Raw genomic sequence first — 25,303 nt, forward strand, 5'->3', positions numbered from 1 at the left:
GCTGATGGTAAATTCTCTTAATTTTTATTAATCTGAAATGTTTATATCCTCTTCATTTTAGAAGGGTAGTCTCATTAGATATTGACTTTCTTCAGCACTTAACTCTTTATTCCATTGTCTCTGGTCTCCTTTTTTTTTTTTTTTTTTTTAATTAAATACTATTTTTAGAGCAGATTTAGTTTTGCAGAACTGATAAGAAGGTACAGAGATTTCCCAAATACCCTGTTCCCCCTCACATGCATAGTCTCCCCCATTATCAACATCCCTAACCAGAGTGGTACTTTTGTTATAATTGATGAACCTGTATTGGCACATTATAATCACTCAGAATTCATAGTTCACATTATGATTCACTCTTGATGGGTTACATTCCATGGGTTTGGATAAATGTATAATGAAATGTACCCATTGTTATAGTATCATACAGGGTATTTATACTGCACTAAAAATCCTCTGTGCTTTATCTATTCATATCTTTTCCCACCCTTACCTCCTGGCAAATGCTGATCTTTTTACTGTGTCCATAGTTTTCCCTTTTCCAGAATGTCATATAGTTGGAATCATACAGTATGTCACTTTTTCAGATTGGCTTCTTTCACTTAGTATTATGTACTCAAGGTTTTTCTATGTCTTTTCATAGCTTAATATTTCATCTTTTTAGCTCTAAATAATATTCCATCATTTGGATGTACCACAGTTTATCTGTTAGCATACTGGGGGACATTTTGGCTACTTCTAAGTTGTAGCAGTTATGAATAAAGCTGCTATAAAAATCTGTGTACAGGGGCACCTGAGTGGCTCAGCTGAGCGTCTGACTTCGGCTCATATCATGATCTCGTGGTTTGTGAGCTCAAGCCCCACATCAGGCTTGCTGCTGTCAGCCTGTCAGCACAGAGCCTGCTTCAGATCCTCTGTTCCCCTCTGTCTGCCCCTTTCCCACTTGTGCTCTCCCAAAAATAAATATTTTAAAAAATCTGTGTACAGGTTTTCTGTGTACAGACATTTTGTACATAGTTTTTAACTCATTTGAGTAAATACCAAAGAGCTCAGTTGCTCAGTTGTAATGGTAAGAGTGTGTTTCATTTTATAAGAAACTGCCGAACTGTCTTCCAAATTGGCTGTACCATTTTGCATTCCCACCAACAATGAATGAGAGAGTTCCTGTTGCTCCACATCCTTGTCAGCATTTGAGGTTGTTATGTGGTCATTCTAGTAGATGTGTAGTAGTATTTCATTATTGTTTTAATTTGCATTCCCCTGATGACATAATATGGAGCATCTTTTCATATGAATGTTTGCCATCTGTATATCTTTTCTGAAGTGTCCAGATCTTTTGTATTTTTCTTAAGTAATCTCTATGCCCAATGTGGGGCTCAAACTCATGACCCTGAGGGCAAGAGTCACGTGCTCTGCTCTACTGACTGAGCCGGCCAGACACCCCTCTTTTGCCCATTTTTTAATCGAGCTGTTCGTGTTCTTAATGTTGAGTTCTTTGTATATTTTGTGTAATAGTCATTTATCAAATGTGTCTTTTGCAAATATTTTCTGTGGCTTGTCTTCTTATTCTCTTTATGTTATCTTTCATAGAGCGTAAGTTTTTAGTTTTAATAAAGTTGAATACATCAATTATTTCTTTCTTGGATCATTCCTTTAGTGATGTATCTAAAAAGCCATTGCCAAACTATGTTTTGTCTATGTTTTCTCTTATGGTATCTTCTAAGAGTTTTATAGTTTTGCATTTTATTTTTTAATAAAGATTTTATTTTATTATTATTATTTTAATTGTTGTTAATGTTTATTTTTGAGAGGGAGAGAGAGCACAAGCAGGAGAGGGACAAAGAGAGAGGGAGACACAGAATCTGAAGCAGGCTCCAGGCTCCAGGCTCCAGCTGACAGCACAGAGAGCCTGATGTGGGGCTCGAACCCATGAACCATGAGATCATGACCTGAGCTGAAGTTGGACGCTCAACCAACTGAGCCACCCAGGTGCCCCTTAAAGATTTTATTTTTAAGTAATTTCTGTACCCAACATGGGACTTGAACTTAAAACCCTGAGATCAAGAGTCATATGCTCCACCAACTGAGCCAGCCAGGCACCCCTATAGTTTTGCATTTTACATTTAGGTGTCTAATTCATCTTGAATTAATTTTTGTGAAGAATATAAAGTCTTTAGTTTCAAAAAATTTTTTATTTTTGAGAAAGATCAAGCGCATTGCATGTGCAGAGGAGGAACAGAGACAGAGGGAGAGTGAGAATCCCAAGCATACCCTGTGCTGTCAGCATGTAGCCTGATGGGGGCTAGATCTCACCAAACAGGAGATCATGACCCTAACTGAAATCAAGAGTTGGACACTTAACAACTGAGCCATCCAGGTCCCACAGATTCTTATTCTTTTTTTTTTTTTTTTTTAATGTGGATGTCTACTTGTCAGTACCATTTGTTGAAAAGACTGACTTGCTCCATTATATTACCTTTGCTCCTTTGTCAAATATCAATTGACTATATTTATGTGGGCCTATTTGTGGGCTCTCTTTTCTGTTCCATTGATCTATTGGTCTATTTTTTTCCTTTTTAAAAAAAAATTTTTTTTTAATGTTAATTTTTGAGAGAGAGAGAGAGAGTGACAGAGCGTGAGTAGGGGAGGGGCAGAGAGAGAGGGAAACACAGAATATGAAACAGGCTCCAGGCTCTGAGCTGTCAGCACTGAACTCACAAACTGTGAGATCATGACCTGAGCTGAAGTCAGACGCTTAACCAACTGAGTCACCCAGGCACCCTATTTTTTTTTCCTTTTAAAAAAATTTTAACTCAAAGACAGTTGATGTATAATACTAGTCTTCGGTGTACAACATAGTGACTTGCCAATTACATACATTACAAAATGCTCACCAAAATAAGTGTAGTTACCCTCTGTCACTATACAATGTTATTACAGTATTATTGACTATATTCCCTGTGCTGTGCTTTTCATCCCTGTGACTTGTATATTTTATGACTGGAACTTTGTATCTCTTTATCCCCTTCACCTATTTTGCCCATCTCCCTCTCCTCTGGCAACTACCAGTTCTCTGTATTTATGAGTATGTTTTTTTTTGTTTTTTTTAGAATCCATATGTAAGTAAAATCATGTTGTCTTTCTCTGTCTGACTTATTTCACTTAGCATAATACCTTCTACGTCTCTCCATGTTGTCATGAATGGCAAGATTTAATTCTTTTTTTATGACTGAGTAATATTCCATTGTGTAATACCACATCTTATTTATCTGTTCATCTGTTGGTGGACACTTGGGCTGCTTCCATATCTTGGGTATTTTTTTTTTTACTTGAATACAATGCTGATTTTATCCCAACTAAATAAAGCAATGCACAACTCACCTGGGCAGTAAGTTTAATTCAGGGGGCAAAGGCAAGAAACAAGGATTTTTTGTGTTTGCTTTAATTATCTGTCACTGCACATGGCTATCTTCCACACCTCCTCTCAGAAAATGCCGGCTAATAAATCCCATACAAAGGAACATAGGAAAGAGAAAAAGGGGAGATGGAATTCATCTAGCATACTGTTGAAGATGGTTTCTCCAAGTTCTCTTCTATAAACTGCTCCATCAACATGGCCCACTCTGGATTATTTTAGTATCATGACCATCTTCCCTGATTTTCATGCACAGACTACATTCTTTGGGATGAGTGGGCATGTTGCTTCCACACATAGGGCTAAAGTCTCTGGGACATCCTGGTAATTTATACTGGTTGCAGTTTGGTGTTCTGAATTCTGAAGGTTGGCCAGACTCAGAATTCAAAAGAGTCCAGAGAGACTGCTAAGTCCCTGGCCAGGAGCAATAACACCAAGCACAGTGCCAAGAACACCATGCTCACTCTGTGGCCCGCCAACTGATCTTGGCCTGCTCCTGTGCCACTGCACCATATCTTGGCTATATTAAATAATGCTACAGTAAATATTTGTCTTCTCTATTGTCAGTACCACGTCTGATTACTGTAGCTTTATAGTAAATCTTCAAGTCAGATTATATTAGTCTTCCAACTTTGTTCTTTTCCTTCAACATTGTGTTATTTTGGGTCTTATGCTTCTCCTTATAAACTTTAGAATCACATTGTTGATTTCCACAATATAACTTGCTCAGATTCTGATTTGGATTGCATTGAATCTATATAGATCAAATTGGGAAGAACTGACATCCTGACATTATTGATTCTTCCTATCCATGAACATGAAATATCTCTTTGTTTATTCTTTTATTTTTCTGGGTATTACACTTGAAATTTAGTTCATTAATTTTAAGTGAGAATCTCAATTGGCTAATCTATACAATACCTTTTTAAAAATTTTTCACATATGTTCTTTTTTCAGGTCATAAATAAGGTTCATCTTAAGGCAAATCATGTTGTAAAAAGAGATGTTGATGAACATTTAAGAATCAAGACTGTCTATGATAAAAGTATTGATGAGTAAGTACGCCATTATTTTGTCTTTTTAAAACTAAGAATCAAACTATTAAAGATATTTTCATCCAGAAGATCCATAGATGGAGCTATATGCTAATGCACCTTCAAGATGGAATTAAGCTAAAAATGCTTTTTAGTCTGAAAAGATAAAGGCCATGGGATATGATTAAAATCTGTATGTTATGAATAATTTAAACAGAACAGATGTGGATCTCCTTGGATGTGGTCAGTACACACCTAGAAGGCTCCTCTTCCTCAAAAAATTAAAAACTGAACTATGCTATGACCCAGCAATTGCACTAGGTATTTATCCAAGGGATACAGGTGTGCTGTTTCAAAGGGGCACATGCACCCCAATGTTTATAGCAGCACTATCAACAATAGCCAAAGTATGGGAAGAGCCCAAGTGTCCATCAACAGATGAACAGATAAAGAAGATGTGGTATATATATACAATGGAGTATAACTCAGCAATCAAGCAGAATGAAATCTTGCCGTTTACAACTACATGGTTAGAACTAGAGGGTATTATGCTAAGCGAAATTAGTCAGAGAAAGAGAAGTATCATGTGACTTCACTCATATGAGGACTTTAAGATGCAAAACAGATGAACATAAGGGAAGGGAAGCAAAAATAATATAAAAACAGGGGACTCTTAAATATAGAGAGCAAATAGAGGGTTGCTGGAGGGGTTGTGGGAGGGGGGATGGGCTAAATGGGTAAGGGACATTAAGGAGTCTAGTCCTGAAATCATTCTTGCACTATATGCTAACTAACTTGGATGTAAATTAAAAAATTAATAAAGTAAAAAAAATAAATAAATAAATAAAATAAAAGAAGGCAACTCCTCATGAGTACTTGGAGGAAAAATAAAAGGAAGAACTGATATATGCCATAAGAACATTTACAAAATTATTAGCCAGAGGAATGATGGTGTAATTTTTCATTTAGCATAAGAGAGGTCCAGAAAACACGTAAGTTATGAATCTGTAATAGTGTATGAAGAGCTATGAGGAGTATTTGATGTCTTTCCTTATCCTTAATTTCCCAAATGAATGAGATAACATGATCATGCCTAGTGTTGTGCTTTGGTACAGAGTTAATTCAAATGCTTATTGAGGTAAATTGAGATTTTGGGGGACTGATACTAGATCCTTCCACAAAGCATTCCTTGGGGCCCCTGCCAGGTATATTCTAAACAAATGAGACAGTGCTGTGCTCCAGCATGGCAATTCTTAATGTTTCATGTCTTCATTTTCAGGTTGCTCCCTGAGAAAAGATACCTTGTAAAGGTATGTAATAAATACTCATGACTTGAATTTGATACTTAAAATGGGTGCATTTTATTGTCTATAAATTGGACTTAAAAATAAATTTATTCATTTCTGTTTTGTGAATGAATAAAAAGTGTTGGTAATGAATGTATTTATCATTTCTTCAAAGGCATCTTTATGTTGCACTCATCAAAACTTTTTTCATTTTTTTAATGTTTTATTTATTTTTGAGAGAAAAAGACAAAGCATGAGCAGGGGATGGGGGGAGAGAGAGGGAGACATAGAAACTGAAGCAGACTCCAGGCTGTGAGCTGTCAGCACAGAGCCCAGTGTGGGGCTTGAGCTCACAAACTGTGAGCTCATGACCTGAGCGGAAGTCAGATGCTTAACCAACTAAGCCACCCAGGCAACCCTCATCAAAGTTTTGTCCTTATTTGATGCTGAACTAGTCTTCTTATTTTATAATTTGATAATAAATCAGTCTTCTTGTTTTCTTACTTGTTCTCTTATGTTTTGGGAGGAGAACATGCTGAACCTAGGTTGAAAAAAAATTTTTTTGAAATACGTTGAGAACACCATTTTCTTGGTGGAAATACTCATTCTCCTGAAGACGGGTTTATCTGATTATATGATATGCTAAAGTTGTCTTTAGAGGTGCTAACCTCCACAGTTTCTTAACTGTTACAGAGTCACACATACACATTAAGCCGATTCCTTATGGGCCACAGAAATTGGTGAGATTGAAATTGATCTTCTAAACATAAGATTTTCCTAACATAAATTCCTTACTGTTAGAATCACCTAATCAGTCTCAGATTTGAAGTAATTTAGGTTAATAATTGAGATTTATATTTTCTAATTCTACTTAAGTAGAGATAGGGAAGGAATTTTTCACTTAGTGTTCTCTCCCCAAATTCAACTAGAAAATAAGGAAATTCCTTTGCTCCTAGACTCATTCTCTCCCCTGCCCCTTACTACGCAAACTTTGACTAAATCAGTATTCCAGAATTGTAAGGTTTTTCTCTTTTTTCCCCTCAGTCGTTAATATCCTATCCTATACTTGTTTTAAATATAATTTGTCCTTTAACTATAACTCTGACTTTTTTTCCCAACTTTTATTTAGAACAAACTTTTTCCACAAGCTATTTCTTATTTGGAGAAGACTTTTCAGGTTCGTAGACCTGCGGGCACTATCTTACTTAGCAGGTATGTCACATTAAGTACGTGTCATTTTCTTCAGTTGTTTAGTACTCTGACCTCCCCATTCTACCAGTATGGCAAATTATGAAACTCATACTAGAATATTTTATTATGTTTGTCCTTAGAGACCAAACTGCATGGTATGTAAAAGGAATAATAAAGCACCTGTTAGGTAATCATTCTTTCCCTGATTTTTTTTTTATTTTGAGAGAGAGAGAGAATGAGCAAGGGAAGGCCAGAAAGATAGGGAGAGAGAGAATCCCAAGCAGACTCCGTGCTGTCAGTGTGGAGCCAGATGAAGGGCTCAGACCCACAAACCATGAGATCATGACCTAAGCTGAAATCCAGGGTCAGACACATAACCAACTGAGCCACCTAGGGGCCCCAAGATTTTTTTATTTTTAAGAAATCTTGCAACATAGGGCTTGAACTCAAAACCTTGAGATCGAGTTGCATGCTCCACCGACTAAGCCAGCCAGGCACCCCTCTTTTCTTGATTTTCTTTTATGATCTGCTGGATCTTATCCTAAGGTGTAGTTGTCCCCTGTTTGCCATATCTCTTTCTTCCCTCATGTGTCTATAGTATTAGCTTATGAAGTATTTGGGGCTCTGAAAACCCAGGCTAGGAGGATTTCCCATGGAACCCAAATTCTTTCTTAGTCCACTTTTCTAACTAAAATAGTAATCCTTATTAATAAACTAATCTTGCAGCTAGGCTTTTTACAATGTTTTTAACTGCTGTGAACTTCTTTTTTTTTTTTTGTAATTGAATTTTGATGTACAAATGAACTAAAGACAACGTGCAACAAACCAACACCAGAAGGAAAGTGATCCCCATAGATACTGTACTGGGGAATTTGCAGAGCATACAAAATGCGGCCCAGTTATAGTGCCTGAGGAACACCTCCAGGTAATCAAATCTACTCCTAGCAATGTTTTTACTCTTTAGGATGAACTAAAAAATGGAGATTTTCAATCTGTGTCACCAAGAAATTTTTACAGACTTAAGTTTGAAAGCTTTATTCTTCATTACCAAAAGTATTTTAGTTAGCTGATTTTATTCTTTCATTGGTTTTCCTATTAATTTGATAATATCTTCTTTAATTTTTTTTTTCTTTTTTCCATTTATCTTATCTCTGGGACTGCTGAATCATTTCAGCTTAGAACTTCGTCTTTGTCTTCCAAAATATCTTTTTTTTTTTTTTTAAGTTTATTTATTTTGAGAGACAGAGTGCAAGCAGGGGAGGGGCAGAAAGGGAGAGAGAAAGAATCCCAAGCAGGCTCCACACTGTCAGCACAGAGCCCCATGAGGGGCTCCAGCCCATGAACCATGAGATCATGACCTGAGCTGAAACCAGAGTTGGATGCTTAACTGACTGAGCCACCCAGGTGCCCCTGTCTTCCAAAATATCATCTAGGAGGTATATACCTTAGTATTTTTGCAGGGCAATTCGACATTAGCTCTTAAAATAAAAAATATGTATGATATGCTTCAACCCAATTCGGAAACATATTCCATAAAAATACTTATAACTGTGCAATGTATATTCAAAGATATTCTTTACAAAATTATAAATATGCCTATATTGGTATTAAATTATGGTATAATTCTGTAATGGAGTACTATGCAACTGTTAAAGAATGAAGTAGATCTCTGTAGACTTGGAAAGATATTTACACTCTTAAATGGAAAAAAATGTTATAAGTCAGTATGTGTAGTTAACCTATTTTATTTAAGAATTATAGTCAATTTAACACAGTAAAACTGAAATAAAAACATTAAAAACAAAGTGTATGTACATATATATTAAAAAATAAAAGAACTAAAGAATCTGGAAACATACTAAAATATTAATGGTTTTCTTTATGAATTGGATTGTTTGGGGCTTTTCTTTGAAGAATTATACATTTTTATAATCTGATTTTTCATATTAAACATATTACTTATCAGGATGAAGATAAAAAATTTAAATGTGTATACAAGAAAACCAATTTATTATACATATGCATTTGAAAATATGATTATTGGGTGCCTGGGTTCTCAGTTAAGCATCTGACTTTGGCTCAGGTCACGATCTCATGGTTTGTGAGTTCGAGCCCCTTGTCAGGCTCTGTGCTGACAGCTCAGAGCCTGGAGCCTGCTTCAGATTCTGTGTCTCCCTCTCTCCCTGCCCCTCTCCACTCAACGCTCTCTCTCTTTCTCTCTCAAAAATAAATAAACATTTGGGGTGCCTGAATGGCTCAGTCGGTTGGGCGTCCAACTTCGACTCAGGTCATGATCTCGCAGTCTATGAGTTCGAGCCCCTCATGGGGCTCTGTGCTAACAGCTCAGAGCTTGGAGACTGCTTCGGATTCTGTGTCTCCCTCTCTCTGTGCCCCCCCCCCCATGCTCTGTCTCTCTCTCAAAAAGTAAACATTGAAAGAAAATTTTTTTTGAAGTTAGTATGAAAATATGATTATTGCTATAGCTGTTTTTCTCTGTTGAACTGTGTTCTCTAGCTATTTCCAGAAATGAATGTGTTACTGAACATTTACCTAGTAACCAAAATTAAGCATATGTTTAACTGAAGTTTACTTTGTAATTTTTATTAAGTTTTTTGAAGCTCAGTAAGGCTTTTTGGACCCCTATATTTTGGCACTAATACAACTAACTTATTCAGCTTTCATTTCTTTTCTCAAATTTCTTGAGTATAAAATGTTTTAGGGACATGTTTGAAAATTAAAACAACTTCTTAATTACATATCCAGCTTTTTTCCCAAGAAATTTAGAGACATTTTAAGACACATTTCTTTGCTTTTTTTCTAAGGTATTTTTGTTTGTTTTTAATTCTCTTGGCTTTTCCAAATTCTGCTACTTATCTACTTGGGGGTGGTGGGGGGAGAGCCTGATTAAAAAAAAAAAAATTTTTTAAATTTAGTTTATTTTTGGGGCGCCTGGGTGCCTCAGTCGGTTAAGCATCTGACTTCAGCTCAGGTCACGATCTCGCGGTCCGTGAGTTCGAGCCCTGCGTCGGGCTCTGGGCTGATGGCTCAGAGCCTGGAGACTGCTTCCCGTCCTATGCCTCCCTCTCTCTCTGCCCCTCCCCCGTTCATGCTCTGTCTCTCTCTGTCTCAAAAATAAATAAACGTTTAAAAAAAAATTAAAAAAAAAATTTAGTTTATTTTTGAGAGAGACAGAACATGAGCAGAGGAGGGGCAGAGAGGGAAACACGGAATCAGAATCAGGCTCCAGGCTCTGAGCCATCAGCACAGAGCCTGTGATTTTTTCTTTTTTTTTTTTTAATGCATGAGTGATCATGGAAAAGAATGCTTAAAAATCACAATTTTTTGTTTTTAAAGAATTTTTTCAAGTTTATTTATTTATTTTGAGAGAGACAGTAAGCAGGGCAGGGACAGAGAGAGAGGGAGACAGGATCTGAAGCAGGCTCTGTGCTAACAGCAGAGAGCCCAGTGCTGGGCTCAAACTCATGAACCCTAAGATCACGACCTGAGCTAAAGTCAGATGCTTAACTGACTGAGTCATACAGGCACCCCTAAAGATCATAACTTTGTGTAACATCAACTTTAATAGGTTAAAGTAATTATAAATAGATGTGTTAGAGAAATAAGAGTAGACAATGTAATAAAATGGGGATTTTTTTTCTTCTCTTTATAAGCATCACTACACCTAAGAAAACCCCCACAATTCACTGATTTTTTTTATTTATAAATTTGGAAATTATAATTGTTTAGAACTTTGAGAGAAGTTTTCTAAAAAGCAGATGTTATAAGGGCACAGAATTGATTAGAAAACTAGAAATTAAGGGTAATGTTGAGGTGACTTTACCTTTAAACTCATCTTTAAAAGGTAAAGATGACTAACTTTTTGTTTGTATTATATGAATTTTTAACTAACTACATGAATTACTTTATAATAGAAAATATATTTCCATAGATAAAATGTTTTTATTAGTTAATTTTGAAATAACTATACATTTACAGGAAGTTGAAAAAAAAAAGTACAAGGAAGTCCATTGTAATTGTCAGTTAGTTTCAAAGTTTAAAACTTTTTCTGTCTTTTTTTGTGTCCAGGTTGGCTGCCCTTTATAAATAACAGTTGTTTTAATTAACATTATGGATTAGATTATGTTTATTATATGTAGATTATAATCATTTTACATAAAGTAGAAATTTTAGTGAAGCAAATTCAAAATTAGAGATAGGAACTGAGTAGAGGGAGGAATGGATTTGGCAAAAGTTGAGGGATAATAAATAAAAGTTAAATCGTATGAATTTAGAGTCTGGGTTCACTATACATTAAAAGTCCCTACAGCTAATCTTGTCTCTGGTCTGATTTTCTTTTGCTTGCCATGGTGCAGAGATGCAGGGTCTGCCGTGGGGGTAAGTGGTCCTGTTTAGCAGTAGGTGTGCAAGACCAAGAAGGCGTCCGGGATGCAGACTTTGTTCTATATGTTGGTGCTCTGGCCACCGAGAGGTGCAGCCGTGAAAACATCATCTCTTATGCAGCCTATTGTCAGCAGGAAGCAAAAATGGACAGGTAAACTTTCCCCAGAGACTTATTCTCTAAGACTTAATTATGGAAACTCTTAACACAGGTTCTAAGTGTTAAGAGTACAAGAAGTTTGCATTTTCCAGATTGCCTCCAATAATAAGAAACAGAGCTTGGATGGGGGAGTGGGGAGAAAATGTCAAGTGATAGAATTATTATTCATATAGTAATGTCAGTACCAACTCTAAAGAAAAAGTATTGTCCAGAGAATTTTCTTTGGAAGTAAATAGCTCTCTAAGGAAACAATTTGAATTTTAATTTTAGCACTTCTGTGCTAAAATAAGTGTTTATCTAATTGTCATATAATTTGCCATGTCCTTCACTTAGATAAATTATCACTTAAAAAATTTAGAGACCTCTTATTTATTTACAAAAGATTTTTAAAAATTTTCCCAGTGAAGCAAGCTTGAAATGAAATGTTATTATATATGTAGAAGGTTGCCTGTCACACTCCAGACAAATCAAAGGCAGTAGAAATTTTCGTATGTCAGAATAGATTGTAACATTCTCAAATTTAGGAGAATTAATGTGACCATTTCATATGTACATAGGACCATTGCTGAGGTCTTGAAGGTTCCTCTATCTATCAAGACTAGCTGACTTTAAAGAACTGTTTGACTTCTATTGATGTGTATTCATTTAAGGAAAAAAATGAAATTATTAGTTGAACCAAGTAGGCAATACAAAGGAAACACTGGTATATGCTACAGAATTATACTGTCAGTCCCAAAGGTGGTAAAGAGGTCAAAATGAGCATCATGGATTATGAGGAACAGTCTATTACCATGATGCTGTGTAACTGATGATCTGAAATCTAAAAAATCATTAGCTTCTAAGTGTTGGGAAAGCTTAGAGTCAAATGACTAAGTAAAGTGCTATGTTTTTGCATATATATATATATATATATATATATGAGGAATATATATATATATATGCAATATATATATATATATACACACATACCAGTGTTTATAAAAATACATGTGTTTAATAGAGTGTTCCTTTTTTCCTGAGAAGGTATAATTAAATTTATGATATTTTATAATTAACAGTGTCTCAGTATGTCTCAGGAAATGTGGTATTTTGAAGTGCTAAATGAATGATAAATTAAGTTACTTCATAAAATGAGATACTTTCTTAACGTAGATGTCTTTGTGAAATAAGCCTTCATAATGGTGGTGCTGCAAAATAGTGGTTATCTTAATTTGAACTAAACTGTATGGATTGTGAACACACACACACACACAATCTCATTTTCAAAATACTGTTGAGTTTCAAAGAATATTGTAAAACAATGTACATAATATGATTACATGTCTGTGTGTGTGTGTGTGTGTGTGTGTGTGTGTGTGTGTATTACACATACTTGAATGTACTAAGGAAAAAGAAATAATTAGAATTGCCAACCATCCCAGTTTGGCCAAGACTTCCCTGTCTGAAAATGCTGGGAAACCCTTCAGTTCTGGGCAAACTGTTAGTAGCAGTTACCTCTGTAGGGGGGTAGGTTGTAAACTGGAATTTTCATGTTTTTCTTTATACATATCTATGTTATTTGGATATATAACTTTTTACAATGAGCTCTTACTACTTTTCTTAAAAGACACATTAAAGTGAACCTTATGTATTAGGAAGGGAATGGCTTCCTTTGGAAAATGGGGACAGGAATATAAAATCCCAGGTTGAGATGGGTCTAGAATAGTTCATCTCCTTTCAGCATCTGACAATGCTGAAAACACCTAAAGTATCTAGTTGTCTTTTGGTGAGAGAATCCAGCACAGGAATCTTCACACAGATGAGAATCCCATAACCTAATTTCATATTTCAGGGTTTTTTGCACTGCTGTTATGTTTTCTTAAAGCACTTTAGCTTTTGGTTCACATTTGATATAAATGAGTAACTAAAAGAGTAAATGTTCTTTGTATCAGTGGAATTGAAGCTACTCATATATCTGGGAAAAGAATTGTTTTTTTCTGAGGAGCATGTTGATGTTGGAAGAAAGAACAGTATCTGCAGTTGTTCTTTCTTAATCTTTTTGATGAAAAGAGAAACGTTCTTTCAAAACTGCCATATTAATTCATTCAAAGAATACTTGAATGCCTAATATGGTTTTTGCAGACTAAGTGAACAAAATAGACCCATGTACCTGCCTCATTCATGGAACATAGGAATTACAGAGGCAGGCAGATATTAAATATACTTAGAAATAAATGTGATTTCAAAATAGGATCAATACTTTATAGGGAAAAAAAGGGTGCTATAACATAAAAGAGAACAAAGGGGGAAACATAATTTAGATTAATTAAGCACAGACGGCCTCTTTGAAAGAGTGAAACTTTAGGTGTAACCTGAACATTGATGGGCTTCAGCCAGATAAAGAGTTTGAGGAAGACTTATGTTAGGAAAATTCCATGTGTGCCTGTTGTTTGGTAGAAGCCACTTCAGTGGACGCTGTTTTTGAAGATGAGAACTAAAGGAAATGCATTGGAGAGGCAGACAGGGATGTTTAATTCTAAATGCTGTGGGAAGTGCCTGATGGGTTTTAAGCCTGGCAGTGATATCCATTTTATATTTTAGAGGTCACTGTGGCAATGTTTTGGTAAGTGGATTATTTTCTGAGTATAAGTCTGTTGTTTTCAAGTATGAACAAAATATACCATATGTTTTTTACTTAAGGCAAATGTTACTTTGTATAAAGTGATTACATTTTGGTGAGTTTTTGGTATTTCTGTGATAAAATGTTGAGGTAGTGGTGGGAGAAAGGACTTTGGAGTCCTTACTGTTGTCTGTTTGCCACAGCTTTTGAAAGACAGGTAGGTACATGGTGTAACTAACTGAATTATATTGGGTACTAGTCAGGTCTTGGACTCTCAGGTTCTAGGCTCAGAAAGTGATAGAACTGTATAGATTCTAGAAAGTATAGAATATGAAAGAAGATGATGGGAAGATAAAAAATCTGTATGTGAATGAAGGTAGTGTTCAGGCAGAGAAAGGGAATAGCAAGATGGGCATAAGAAGGTTGAACAACCTGAATGATTTGATTATTATCCTATTGTATACCTAGCATCCCTCTCCACCTACCTGCTCATCCCATGTGCCTATAAATGTAGTGAAATGCTGAAATCAGATATGGATTTTGCAAGTAAAACATGTTAGAATTTAAGTTTTTCAGTCCATTCTTATCTTTTGGTATATGTTGACATATTTTACAAGTTCACACTTAAGTGTACATTAACTTTACTTTTGTGAGGACAGGTGCTAATTAGCCACACCATAGGAAAACAAAGGTATATGTCTTGAAAGTATAAGATAGTGAGTTAGATATTATGGTATAAAATGACATTTGATATTTAGCAAAGATTTTTCTGACCTAGTCAGTTTTTTTTTTTTTAGAAAAGTATAAGTTAGTAAATATCATAATACTGATTTTTCTGGAATATAATAAAAAATTCAATGTCTATTTTAACAGGCCAATAGCAGGATATGCTAACCTGTGTCCAAATATGATCTCTACCCAGCCTCAGGAGTTTATTGGGATGCTGTCTACAGTAAAACATGAGATTATTCATGCCCTGGTAAATTTTGCTGTTAATTACTGTTCTTTCCTTCATGCGTTAATTTTCTGTTTATTATGTTGTTATTTTGATATATACGTTAAATTTTGGATTCTTAGATTTATGTCAGTAAAACCTAGATGACTAGGTCTCTGGTAATAGGATTTTTGAGAAAATGATCACTGTTCCTAAGAAGAAAACTTAGTGGGGCGCCTGGGTGGCTCAGTCGGTTAAGCGTCCGACTTCAGCCCAGGTCATGATTTCACGGTCCGTGAATTGGAGCCCCGCATCAGGCTCTGTGCTGTCAGTTCCAAGCCTGGAGCTTGCTTCGGATTCTGTGTCTCCCTCGCTCTCTGCCCCTCCCCCACTCACGCTCTGTCTATCAAAAAATGAATAAACGTTAAAAAAAAAATTAAAAAAAAAACTTAGTAATTTACAAAAATTCACTTTCCTGTAAAGTGATAACTGATATGCTAATTCTAGATCTTATTGCAGAGGTCTGATTTCAAAAGTCCTCTCGGTCTGCTTAGGCTTTCTAAAATTTACATACACTGATTCAGAACCCCTCCTTCCTTTTCCCCAATTTGTCCAAAATAGTGAACTTTTATAATATATCTGGGAAATTAAAAAGTTATCTAAAACCCTAGGAAATGGTTTCTTGATGCCATTTATGTATTTAGAAAATAGATGGCAGTAAAATGCAGTGATTGAGAGACAATAGATCACACAGATTTAGGGGTGTGAGTCTTCTTAGCTCTACCACTAAAAATATTTGGGATCTTATGCAAATTATTTAGCTTTATAAGCCTAGTTTCATCTGTTAAAATGAAGAGAACAGTAGTAGTACATAGTACAGTGGAGTTTTTTCTTGGAGATTAAGACAAAACAGAAATCCTATAGCACCATGCTGTATATAGTAAGGTATAATAAAATTAGTGGCAGTTATCTATTAGTCTTTTTATTTATTTATTTATTTTTGAGAGAGAGAAAGAGAGAGAGAGAGTGTGTGTGTGCAGGGAAGAAGGGGACAGAGAGAGACAGAGAGAGAGAGAGAGAGAGAGAGAGAGAGAGAATCCCAAGCAGGCTCCACTCTGTCTGTGTGGAGCCTGACATGGGGCCTGAACTCACAAACCATGAGATAATGACCTGAGCCAAAATCAAGAGGCAGATGCTTAATTGACTGAGCCACCCAAGCACCCTTTATTAGTCTTAGTGAGCTATCATGTATGACTTTAATATGCAAGCCTCAGTCTTTAAATCAGTAAATACATTACATAACTCACTGAAACACCTATGTAACCAGACATTTATATCCTTCAAGTAAGAAGATTCTAAAACGAATTCTGTTTTTCTTTTATTTTTAAAAAAAGTAAGCTGAACCTGCTAATTGAGGTGAAACAAGACTCATTCTTCCTAAGAGCTAAAAACTATAGATACTTGATGTTGAGAGAACCAGAGAGAAACAGCAGATTTTAAATGTGGTATATAAATGAACATGAATGCCGAGATCCCAGGCATGAGATAAATTAGGTTATGAACAGGCAATTCAGAAAAGAAAAAAAAACAGTTGGCTGAGTCATGTATAAGAAGGTATTCAGACTTCAGCAGTCAGAGGGTCTCAAAGCTAGATACCATTGACTATAAAAGAATGCATGAAAGTTATGTACATTGGGACACCTGAGTGGCTCAGTCAGTTAAGTATCTGACTCTTGATTTCAGCTCTAGTCATGATCTCGCATTTCGGTTTGTAGGATCGAGCCCTGGATTGGGCTCTGCACTGACAGTGGGATTCTCTCTCTCTCACTCTTTCTCTCTGCCCCTCCATCTCTCTCCCTCTCCTCCACCTCAAATAAACATTTAAAAAAAAGTTATACACAGTGACTTCAAGGTGTAGTGGTTACCTCTGGGAAAAGAAGGAGGAGAAAGGATTAGGTAATGGAGCTTCAGCAATATTTACTCTGCAGTGTTTTATTTCTTAAAAGTTTGCCGAAAATATGGTAAACTAACATCTTAAATAGCCTTAAAGAGGATACATAAGTTTCTGTTATGGATATTTTTTTTACTTTTTATATATTTGAATTATTTTAAAAACTGTAAAAACCTAAGAAATTTTAAATATTAACTTAAGTCTCAAAGCCTATCCTGGAAGATGGTAAGAATTAAATGTTTAACACAGATTCCCCATAAAGTTTTGTATGTTCATAACTATCAATTACACTTACCTGTGGTGCTTTGAATACCGAATAAACCTTCTGAAATGTGAGTGCTTAGAAAAATGTTCAAGCTGATACAGTGGGAAAAAAATGTATATTTAGAATATTATAAAGGATGAGGCAAATTACACTATTTTAAGCTTTGTATAACTTCAGTGAATTGTATATTGAAAGCTATTTTGATTTTCTTAGCTGACTCAATTAAGTGTCCTTTGCATCTTCAGAGATTAAAAAAGAAGAAGAAATTCAGGAATAAAAGAATAACCTGGATTCCATTAATCATTTTGGCAAGCTTTGAATGACACAGAGGCCACAGTTGTGTAAGCAAAGAAATTTGCCAAAGAAATTGATTAATTAAGTGATCGTTTCTGATTGTTAGCTATTTGGATATGAGCTATAGCATATTCTCAATGTATGAAACATACATAAAGAAGTAGTCACAGAAGTGTTTTGTTTTAGGTATTAGATTAGGAAAGAGCAAGAAAAGAAATCTCACTAATGAAATAGATATCAAATGGCAATAATTTTCTTTTTTTTTTTTTTGCCTATTTTCTCATCTATTTTGGGAGGTGAAGGATAGAGAACAGGAATTTTAATACCTTTATGTGAAGTATCCATTATCTCATTAAAATTAAAATTAAAGACTTAAAAATAGTATTTAATTCAGTAATTTAGAATGATTGATAGCAATACCTTCTTCTTGAATGTGGTAATGCTTTATAAGTTAAATTGTTTTACTTATTTGTATATATTGTAAAGAATAAAATAATTGAGGGAAATTTCCAGTCTTTCCATGTATACATAAAATGTATTCATTTTTATTAATGAAATGTTATCCACATATAATTGAGATAATTCCAAGGCATAACGGTGCTTTAGCATCATTTATTAACAAAATTATAAACTCCTTTTTAAGTTTCTTGAACATTGAAGGAATGTTAAATTAGTGGTTCTGAAAAAAATAGTATTTAAATTGTGACTATAAACGTAACAAATTCATATTGTAAAAAAATTAGGGGAATATGAGTTATTTTACACATTACCCTACCATCAGAAGAACCACAGTTAACATTTTGATATATGTTTCCATTATTTTTTTCCTAAGTGTACATACACACATGCACACACACTTCCAGTCTTTTTAAGTACAGATATGTATTAAGTGTGTGTACTTTTGGATCAAAGACTGAATTTTTTGAGTGCTCTTAGGGAGTACACTTGATTGTCCACCTCCTACTCTAAACTGTATTGTCAGTTGTTCTCAATGGTAATATACCCTGGGTGCAATTATAGAGTTTATGTAATGAGTTCATGTGAAGAGGATCGACTGTGGTAAATATATTCTTAAACAAATTTCTTATTTATGCCAGTACCAAAGAATGTTGTCACTATTACTTTGAATTTCTTAACTTACAATTCCTTCAAGTAATTGAAATTTAAAATTCATTAGATGGAATACTTAATTTTTTTCCAATTCCAATATATGACATATTTCAGTAGAAGTATTGGCTGGGTGCTTTTACAAGGTTATATGAGTGTTCTCTTTTGATAGCACCATGTTATGATGTATTTAATCAGACTTGATATTTTTCACTCTGAGACATTTTGAATTTTTTTATAGGGTTTCTCTGCTGGCCTATTTGCATTCTACCATGATAAAGATGGAAATCCTCTAACTTCAAGATTTGCAGATGGTCTCCCACCTTTTAATTATAGGTATTTGTTATTTTTTGTTCTTGTTCTTCTCTTTTAGGAGGGTGCTAAGATTAGAATCTGAGACTCATGGCATGATAGTTGCCATAAATAATAGCGGCTTCATGGCTAGCCTAAAAAAACTATAGCTATTAAAACAGGATAAAAGAGGCCATTTAGCTTTACCCTTTCATTTTAGAGATGAAGCAGTTAAGATGCAGAAAACTTAAGTGACTTGCCCAAAGAGCCAGGAATCTTCTTGCAGCAGAGCTCTTTTCCACCACATTGTAACTTGTGTTGCTGTACAGTATAGTCAGGCCATGGGAGAATATGAGTTGGTTATATTTTGGTTTGTTTATTAATGTTTATTTTTGAGATAGAGTATGAGTGGAGAAGGGCAGAGAGAGAGAGGGAGGGAGACACAGAATCTGAAGCAGCCTCCAGGTTCTAAGCTGTCAGCACAGAGCCGGAAGTGGGGCTCACACTCATGAACCGTGAGATGATGACCTGAGCCAAAGTCGGAAGCTTAACTGACTGAGCCATCCAGGTGCCTCTATATTTTGTTTTTTGTTTTTTGTTTTTTTTAATTTTTTTTTTCAACGTTTATTTATTTTTGGGACAGAGAGAGACAGAGCATGAACGGGGGAGGGGCAGAGAGAGAGGGAGACACAGAATCAGAAACAGGCTCCAGGCTCTGAGCCATCAGCCCAGAGCCTGACGCGGGGCTCGAACTCACGGACCGCGAGATCGTGACCTGGCTGAAGTCGGACGCTTAACCGACTGCGCCACCCAGGTGCCCCTATTTTGTTTTTTTTTTAAATAATTATCACCTATCATGGCAATATTTACATGTAAACTGATACTGTATTTAGTACAACATATTAGCAGTGATCTAGAGGGTTAGGGCTGAAAATGAATAATACTAAGAAACACTAAAAAAAATGTGTCAAGAATTTTTTATAGTGTATCAGTCACAGATCTGTAACCATTTGAATTCATTTATATAAAATACAAATCTCGGGGCGCCTGGGTGGCGCAGTCGGTTAAGCGTCCGACTTCAGCCAGGTCACGATCTCGCGGTCCGTGAGTTCGAGCCCCGCGTCAGGCTCTGGGCTGATGGCTCAGAGCCTGGAGCCTGTTTCCGATTCTGTGTCTCCCTCTCTCTCTGCCCCTCCCCCGTTCATGCTCTGTCTCTCTCTGTCCCAAAAATAAATAAACGTTGAAAAAAAAAAAAATTAAAATACAAATCTCTAAGAGCATATGTCCATAAAAAGATAAGCACAAGAATGTTCATGGCAGTTTTGTTGTAGCATGGATAAATAAATTACGATATATTCATATAATTGAAAACTACGAGGCACTAAAAAAGAATATACTATTTTTACATGCAACAACATATATGAATATCACAGATCTAATGTTGAACAAAAGAAGTCAGTCCATTTGTGTAGTTTTTAAAAAAGAGCAATGATAAAGGATGAGTGGTTTTACTAGAAGGGCCAAGCTGTTAAATGACCTACAAGTTGAAGTTGAGTATAGATTGGAAAGAAGCACAAGAAAACCTTCTGGGGGTGCTTATACTGTTCCATATGTTTATCAGATTAGTGGTATATGGATGTGGAATTAAAAATTAATTAATCCTGGAGTGCCTGGGTGGCTCAGTCGGTTAAGCAGCTGACTCTTGGTTTTGGCTTAGGACATGATTTTGAGGTTTGTGAGATCAAGTTCCACTTGATCTGTGCTGACAGTGTGGAACCTGGTTGGGATTCTCCCTCTCTCTCTGCTCCACCCTCACCTCAAAAAAAAAAAACAAACATTAATTCTTATACTTCAAATTTGTTTACTTTGTATATATTTTACTTTAATTACAGAGATCTCTATTAAAATAGCTAGAATTAAATATTGAAGCAGATAATACTTTATTCATCATATTTTTTAGAGTACATGTGAAGAAACAAATTCTAATTGGACATAGATATTTTCCTTCTTTAAATAGTTTGTGTTCATTTGGTGGTGTAGGAGGAGTCTGGTCTTTCCTAAGAATTTTGGTCTTTATGAGAAACATAAATGATGAGATAGGCATCACCTACATAGTGATGTAGTTAAGGAAGAAAGAGATACCCACACATAAGAACTTTTGTTAAGGGACGCCTGGGTAGCTCAGTGGGTTAAGCGTCCAACTCTTGATTTCGGTTGAGGTCATGATCTCACAGTTGTGAGATTGAGCCCCATGTTGGGCTCTGTGCTGAGTGTGGGACCTGCTTGGGATTCTCCCTCTCCCTCTCTCTTCCTTCCCCACTCATGGTCCTGCTCTCTCCCCCTCCCTCCCTCTCCCTCTCTCTTCCCCTCCTCCCCCTCAGTAAATAAATATTTAAAAAGAACTATTGTTAAGCTCATAATTTGCAGTACTTTCTTGTATTCTCAAGAATACAAGATTTGCAGTACTCTCTTGTATACTCAAAAGCAGGAAATCTTACAGTATGAATGGAGATAATAGAATGATAGGAAATTCAGTTGATAGACACATGAAGAGTTGGATTTGTCCCTAACCTACTTATTTGGAGAAACTATTTGTCTTGAAATGTAGATGATGAAGAGAATATTTGGAGTTATTAATAAGGTAAAAGCTGTTTTCTTGCTGGCTTTGATCACTATGGATGTTTAAACATTACTTTGCTATGGAGAAAGATCAAAAGAATTAAAAATAGCGTCTTCAAGGCATAGATAGATGAACAGATATATGGCAACATACACACACACACACACACACACACACAAATAAAACAAAATGTTAATTGTAGAATCGAAGTGAAGATTATTAGATCTGCAGCTGTGCTCTTTGCAGTTTTGTCAACATTTTGTATGTTTAAAATTTCCATAAAATAATAGTGGGAAAATATAGCCTCTTTCTATTCTGTTTTATTGGTGAAAATGAGAGATTCATAGGGTTGATGATTGAGGTAATCTAGGGGGAAAAAAAAGCCAGAAAAAAATGATATGGAGGGGCACCTGGGTGGCGCAGTCGGTTGAGCGTCCGACTTCAGCCAGGTCACGATCTCGCGGTCCGGGAGTTCGAGCCCCGCGTCAGGCTCTGGGCTGATGGCTCAGAGCCTGGAGCCTGTTTCCGGTTCTGTGTCTCCCTCTCTCTCTGCCCCTCCCCCGTTCATGCTCTGTCTCTCTCTGTCCCAAAAATAAATAAAACGTTGAAAAAAAAAATTAAAAAAAAATGATATGGATTATGGGGAAAAATCAAAATTAATGTCCATTATAAATGATGTCATTATATCCCACCAATGATATATAAATGCTTACCAGTAGTGGATATTATAGATTTTTTTTTTTAAGGCCAATCTGAGAGTAAAAGATGGTATCTTATACTTCTAGGACTACTACTGAGGTTTCAGCCATTTGAATTTCCTCTGTACTTGTATACAGCCTATTTATGTCTTTTGTCTAGTCCTGGGTTATTTTTCCTTTTCTAGTGATTTTGTAAGAGTACTTTATAATTGGGGGATAGTAATCCTTTTTCATGTTTGTTGCAAATATTTGTCCCACTTAGTTATCTTATTTCATTATAATATTTTTTTCATAGAAAAATTTAAAATTTTTATATCATTAAATTCATCTGTTTTTTTCTTCTGTTGCTTGAGAAATTCCTGCCCTCCAATGATTATAAAAATATTCTCCTGTCTTCTAGTAAATTATTTCAATTTTTTACATTCATAGCTTTTATTCATTTGGAATTTATTTTTGCTTCATGTATTTTGGGGTTCTTTTGTGAGGTATATATATGTTTATAACTATTATATCTTCTGGGTGGATTGACCTTTTCATCATTATAGAACTTCCCTCTTTATTTCTACTAACAACTTTTGTTTTAAGGTCTATTTTGTCTGATACTGGTGTAGTCGTTCCAGCTCTCATTTGAGTACTGTTTGCATGGTATTATCTGTTTAATTCTTTTACATTCAACCTATTTGTGTCCTTGAGTCTGAACTGTGTTTCTTGTAGATAGAGTTGGATTATGGGGGCTGTTTTTAATGTGTTCTTCCAGTCACCCCCATTCTACCACCTCTATAGTGGCTGCCAGGTTTGCTGGTTTTTACTGTGATTGCGGGCTGTTAGTTTTCAGGGCTGGCAAGGCATGGGAAAATGCCACAAAGCTTGCAGTTCTTACTGAGATTTATCTATTTTTTAAACAATTTTTTTTGTTGTTTATTTTGAGAGAAAGTGTGTATGCAAGAGCAGGGGAGGGGCAGAGAGAGAGAGGGAGAGAGAGAATCCCAAGCAGTCTCCACACTAGCAGTGAGGGGCTCGATCTCATGATCATGACTTGAGCTGAAATCAAGAGTCGGACGCTTGACTGACTGAGCCTCCCAGGCACTCCTAGCCTTTTTTTTGTTTTAATACTTCCTGGATTGCTGAAAGCGTTTGTTAATTTCCAAAGTTCTGAAAAGTTGATTAGGCATTTTGCCACTTTTCTCACTGCTTTCAAGAACAGAGAATTTTCAGGGGCGCCTGGGTGGCGCAGTCGGTTAAGCGTCCGACTTCAGCCAGATCACGATCTCGCGGTCCGTGAGTTCGAGCCCCGCGTCGGGCTCTGAGCTGATGGCTCAGAGCCTGGAGCCTGTTTCCGATTCTGTGTCTCCCTCTCTCTCTGCCCCTCCCCCGTTCATGCTCTGTCTCTCTCTGTCCCAAAAATAAATAAATGTTGAAAAAAAAAAATTAAAAAAAAAGAACAGAGAATTTTCAGAGGTCTGCCATCTTTGCTGACATCTTCTCGGAATTTATTTCTGTATATGGGATGAAATAGGGATTTAACTTTTTTTCTAGATGGATAACCAGTGTTACATCACAGTTAATAAATAAATTGTACTTTCCCACTAAATTAAAATGCCATTTTTTTAAATGCCATTTTTTGATGTTATTAAGTTTCCTTATGTGCTTGGATATGTCTCTGGACTTGCTTTTGTTTTATCCAAAATTTGTGTTAAAAGGGAATAATTCATCATCATCTGAGCAAAGTATTAGCTTTGTGAACTTGAGAAGTTACTTCCTCTCTCTACCGTTCCATCTCTATCTGCACAATATTGATGATAATCTCATCAGGTTGTTGAAAAGATTAGAAAATGTTGTCATGTATGTTGCAGTATTTGGTATATAGTAAACTCAAATATCTTAATTGCATATTGATGTTCATAAATACTTTCACTATTTAAAGCTGTGATGAATTTGCAAAATGACTGTCTTTTATTCTTTAATTGCAGTCTTGGATTATATCAATGGAGTGATAAAGTAGTTCGAAAGGTGGAGAGATTATGGAATGTTCGAGATAATAAGATAGTTCCTCACACTGTGTATCTTCTAGTAACACCTCGTGTTGTCGTATGTATTACCCAACTTCTTCATGTTTCACGAACCATCTACTCTTTTCATTTCTTACGGTCTTTTCTCTACTAATCATTATTGCTGAAGAAGTTAAAAGTAAATTTCAGAGCCTATAATAAGGAAACTAATATAAAGGCAGTACAGTAAAGCTACAAGCCATGAGAAATCTGAAGAAATGGAAATTTGTCAATAACTCTCATGGCTCCATTCTACTTACTGCTTTAAGCCAATGTCCCTCTACTATGATACCTCTTAGGATGACTGGTACTATTTGTATAATTGCTGATCATTTCAATACTAGTCCATATTAGTCAAGGTTGTCCAAAGAAATAGAGCCAACAAAATGTGTTGCCCAAGAAATAGGGCTAGAAATGAGAGAGAGAGAAGAAAATTTATTTGAAAGAAATGGCTCGTGCAATTGGAGGTTTGGAGATTCCAAACTCTGATGGAGTAGGCTAGCAGGCTGGACACTCAGGGAAGAGTTGCATTTTGAGTCCAAGGGCAATAAGCTGGCAGAATTCCTTCTTGCTCAGGAAAAGTCAGTCTTTGTTCTATTAAGGCCTTCAACTGATTGGATGAGGCCTGTCTGTATTATGGAGGGTAATCTGCTTTACTTCAAGTCTACTAATTTAATTATTAATCTCACCCCAAAACACCCTTACTGAAACATTCAGAATAATGTTTGATCAAATATCTGGGCACTGTGGCCTAGCCAAGCCAATGGTTAATAAAATTAACCACTAACTAATTTACCATTTAATTATTATTAAATTAACCATTTAATTAATAAAATTAACCATTCCACCCTCTTATTTTTTAAATAAACTCTACCCCCAGCATAGGGCTCAAATTCACAATCCTAGGATCAAAAGTTGCATGCTGTACTGACTGAGCCAGCCAGGTGCCCTGCCTTGTGGATTTTTGCCCTGTTCTTGGGATATTTCCTATCATTGAAAATTTCTTAAAAAAAAA

The 25,303-nt window shown here is 35.8% G+C and overlaps 1 protein-coding gene across 6 annotated transcripts in view; it reads left to right on the forward strand.

The window, feature by feature from the left end:
• LMLN (leishmanolysin like peptidase) overlaps positions 1–25,303 on the forward strand; it is a 119,260-nt gene that overhangs the window by 12,149 nt on the left and 81,808 nt on the right. For all 6 annotated transcript variants that reach the window (XR_004344092.1, XM_032594740.1, XM_030330523.2 and 3 more), the window contains exons 2-9: positions 4,370–4,467; positions 5,726–5,756; positions 6,862–6,944; positions 7,734–7,848; positions 11,297–11,475; positions 14,954–15,059; positions 18,873–18,967; positions 24,211–24,328. Coding sequence is in view for 5 of the 6 variants with exons in the window: in XM_032594740.1 (XP_032450631.1) it covers positions 4,370–4,467; positions 5,726–5,756; positions 6,862–6,944; positions 7,734–7,848; positions 11,297–11,475; positions 14,954–15,059; positions 18,873–18,967; positions 24,211–24,328 (825 nt within the window). In the remaining variant the exon portion in view is untranslated. The remainder of the gene's footprint in view (positions 1–4,369; positions 4,468–5,725; positions 5,757–6,861; positions 6,945–7,733; positions 7,849–11,296; positions 11,476–14,953; positions 15,060–18,872; positions 18,968–24,210; positions 24,329–25,303) is intronic.

This window comes from Lynx canadensis, chromosome C2, assembly GCF_007474595.2.
Source record: "Lynx canadensis isolate LIC74 chromosome C2, mLynCan4.pri.v2, whole genome shotgun sequence".
Classification (NCBI taxonomy): Eukaryota; Metazoa; Chordata; class Mammalia; order Carnivora; family Felidae; genus Lynx; species Lynx canadensis.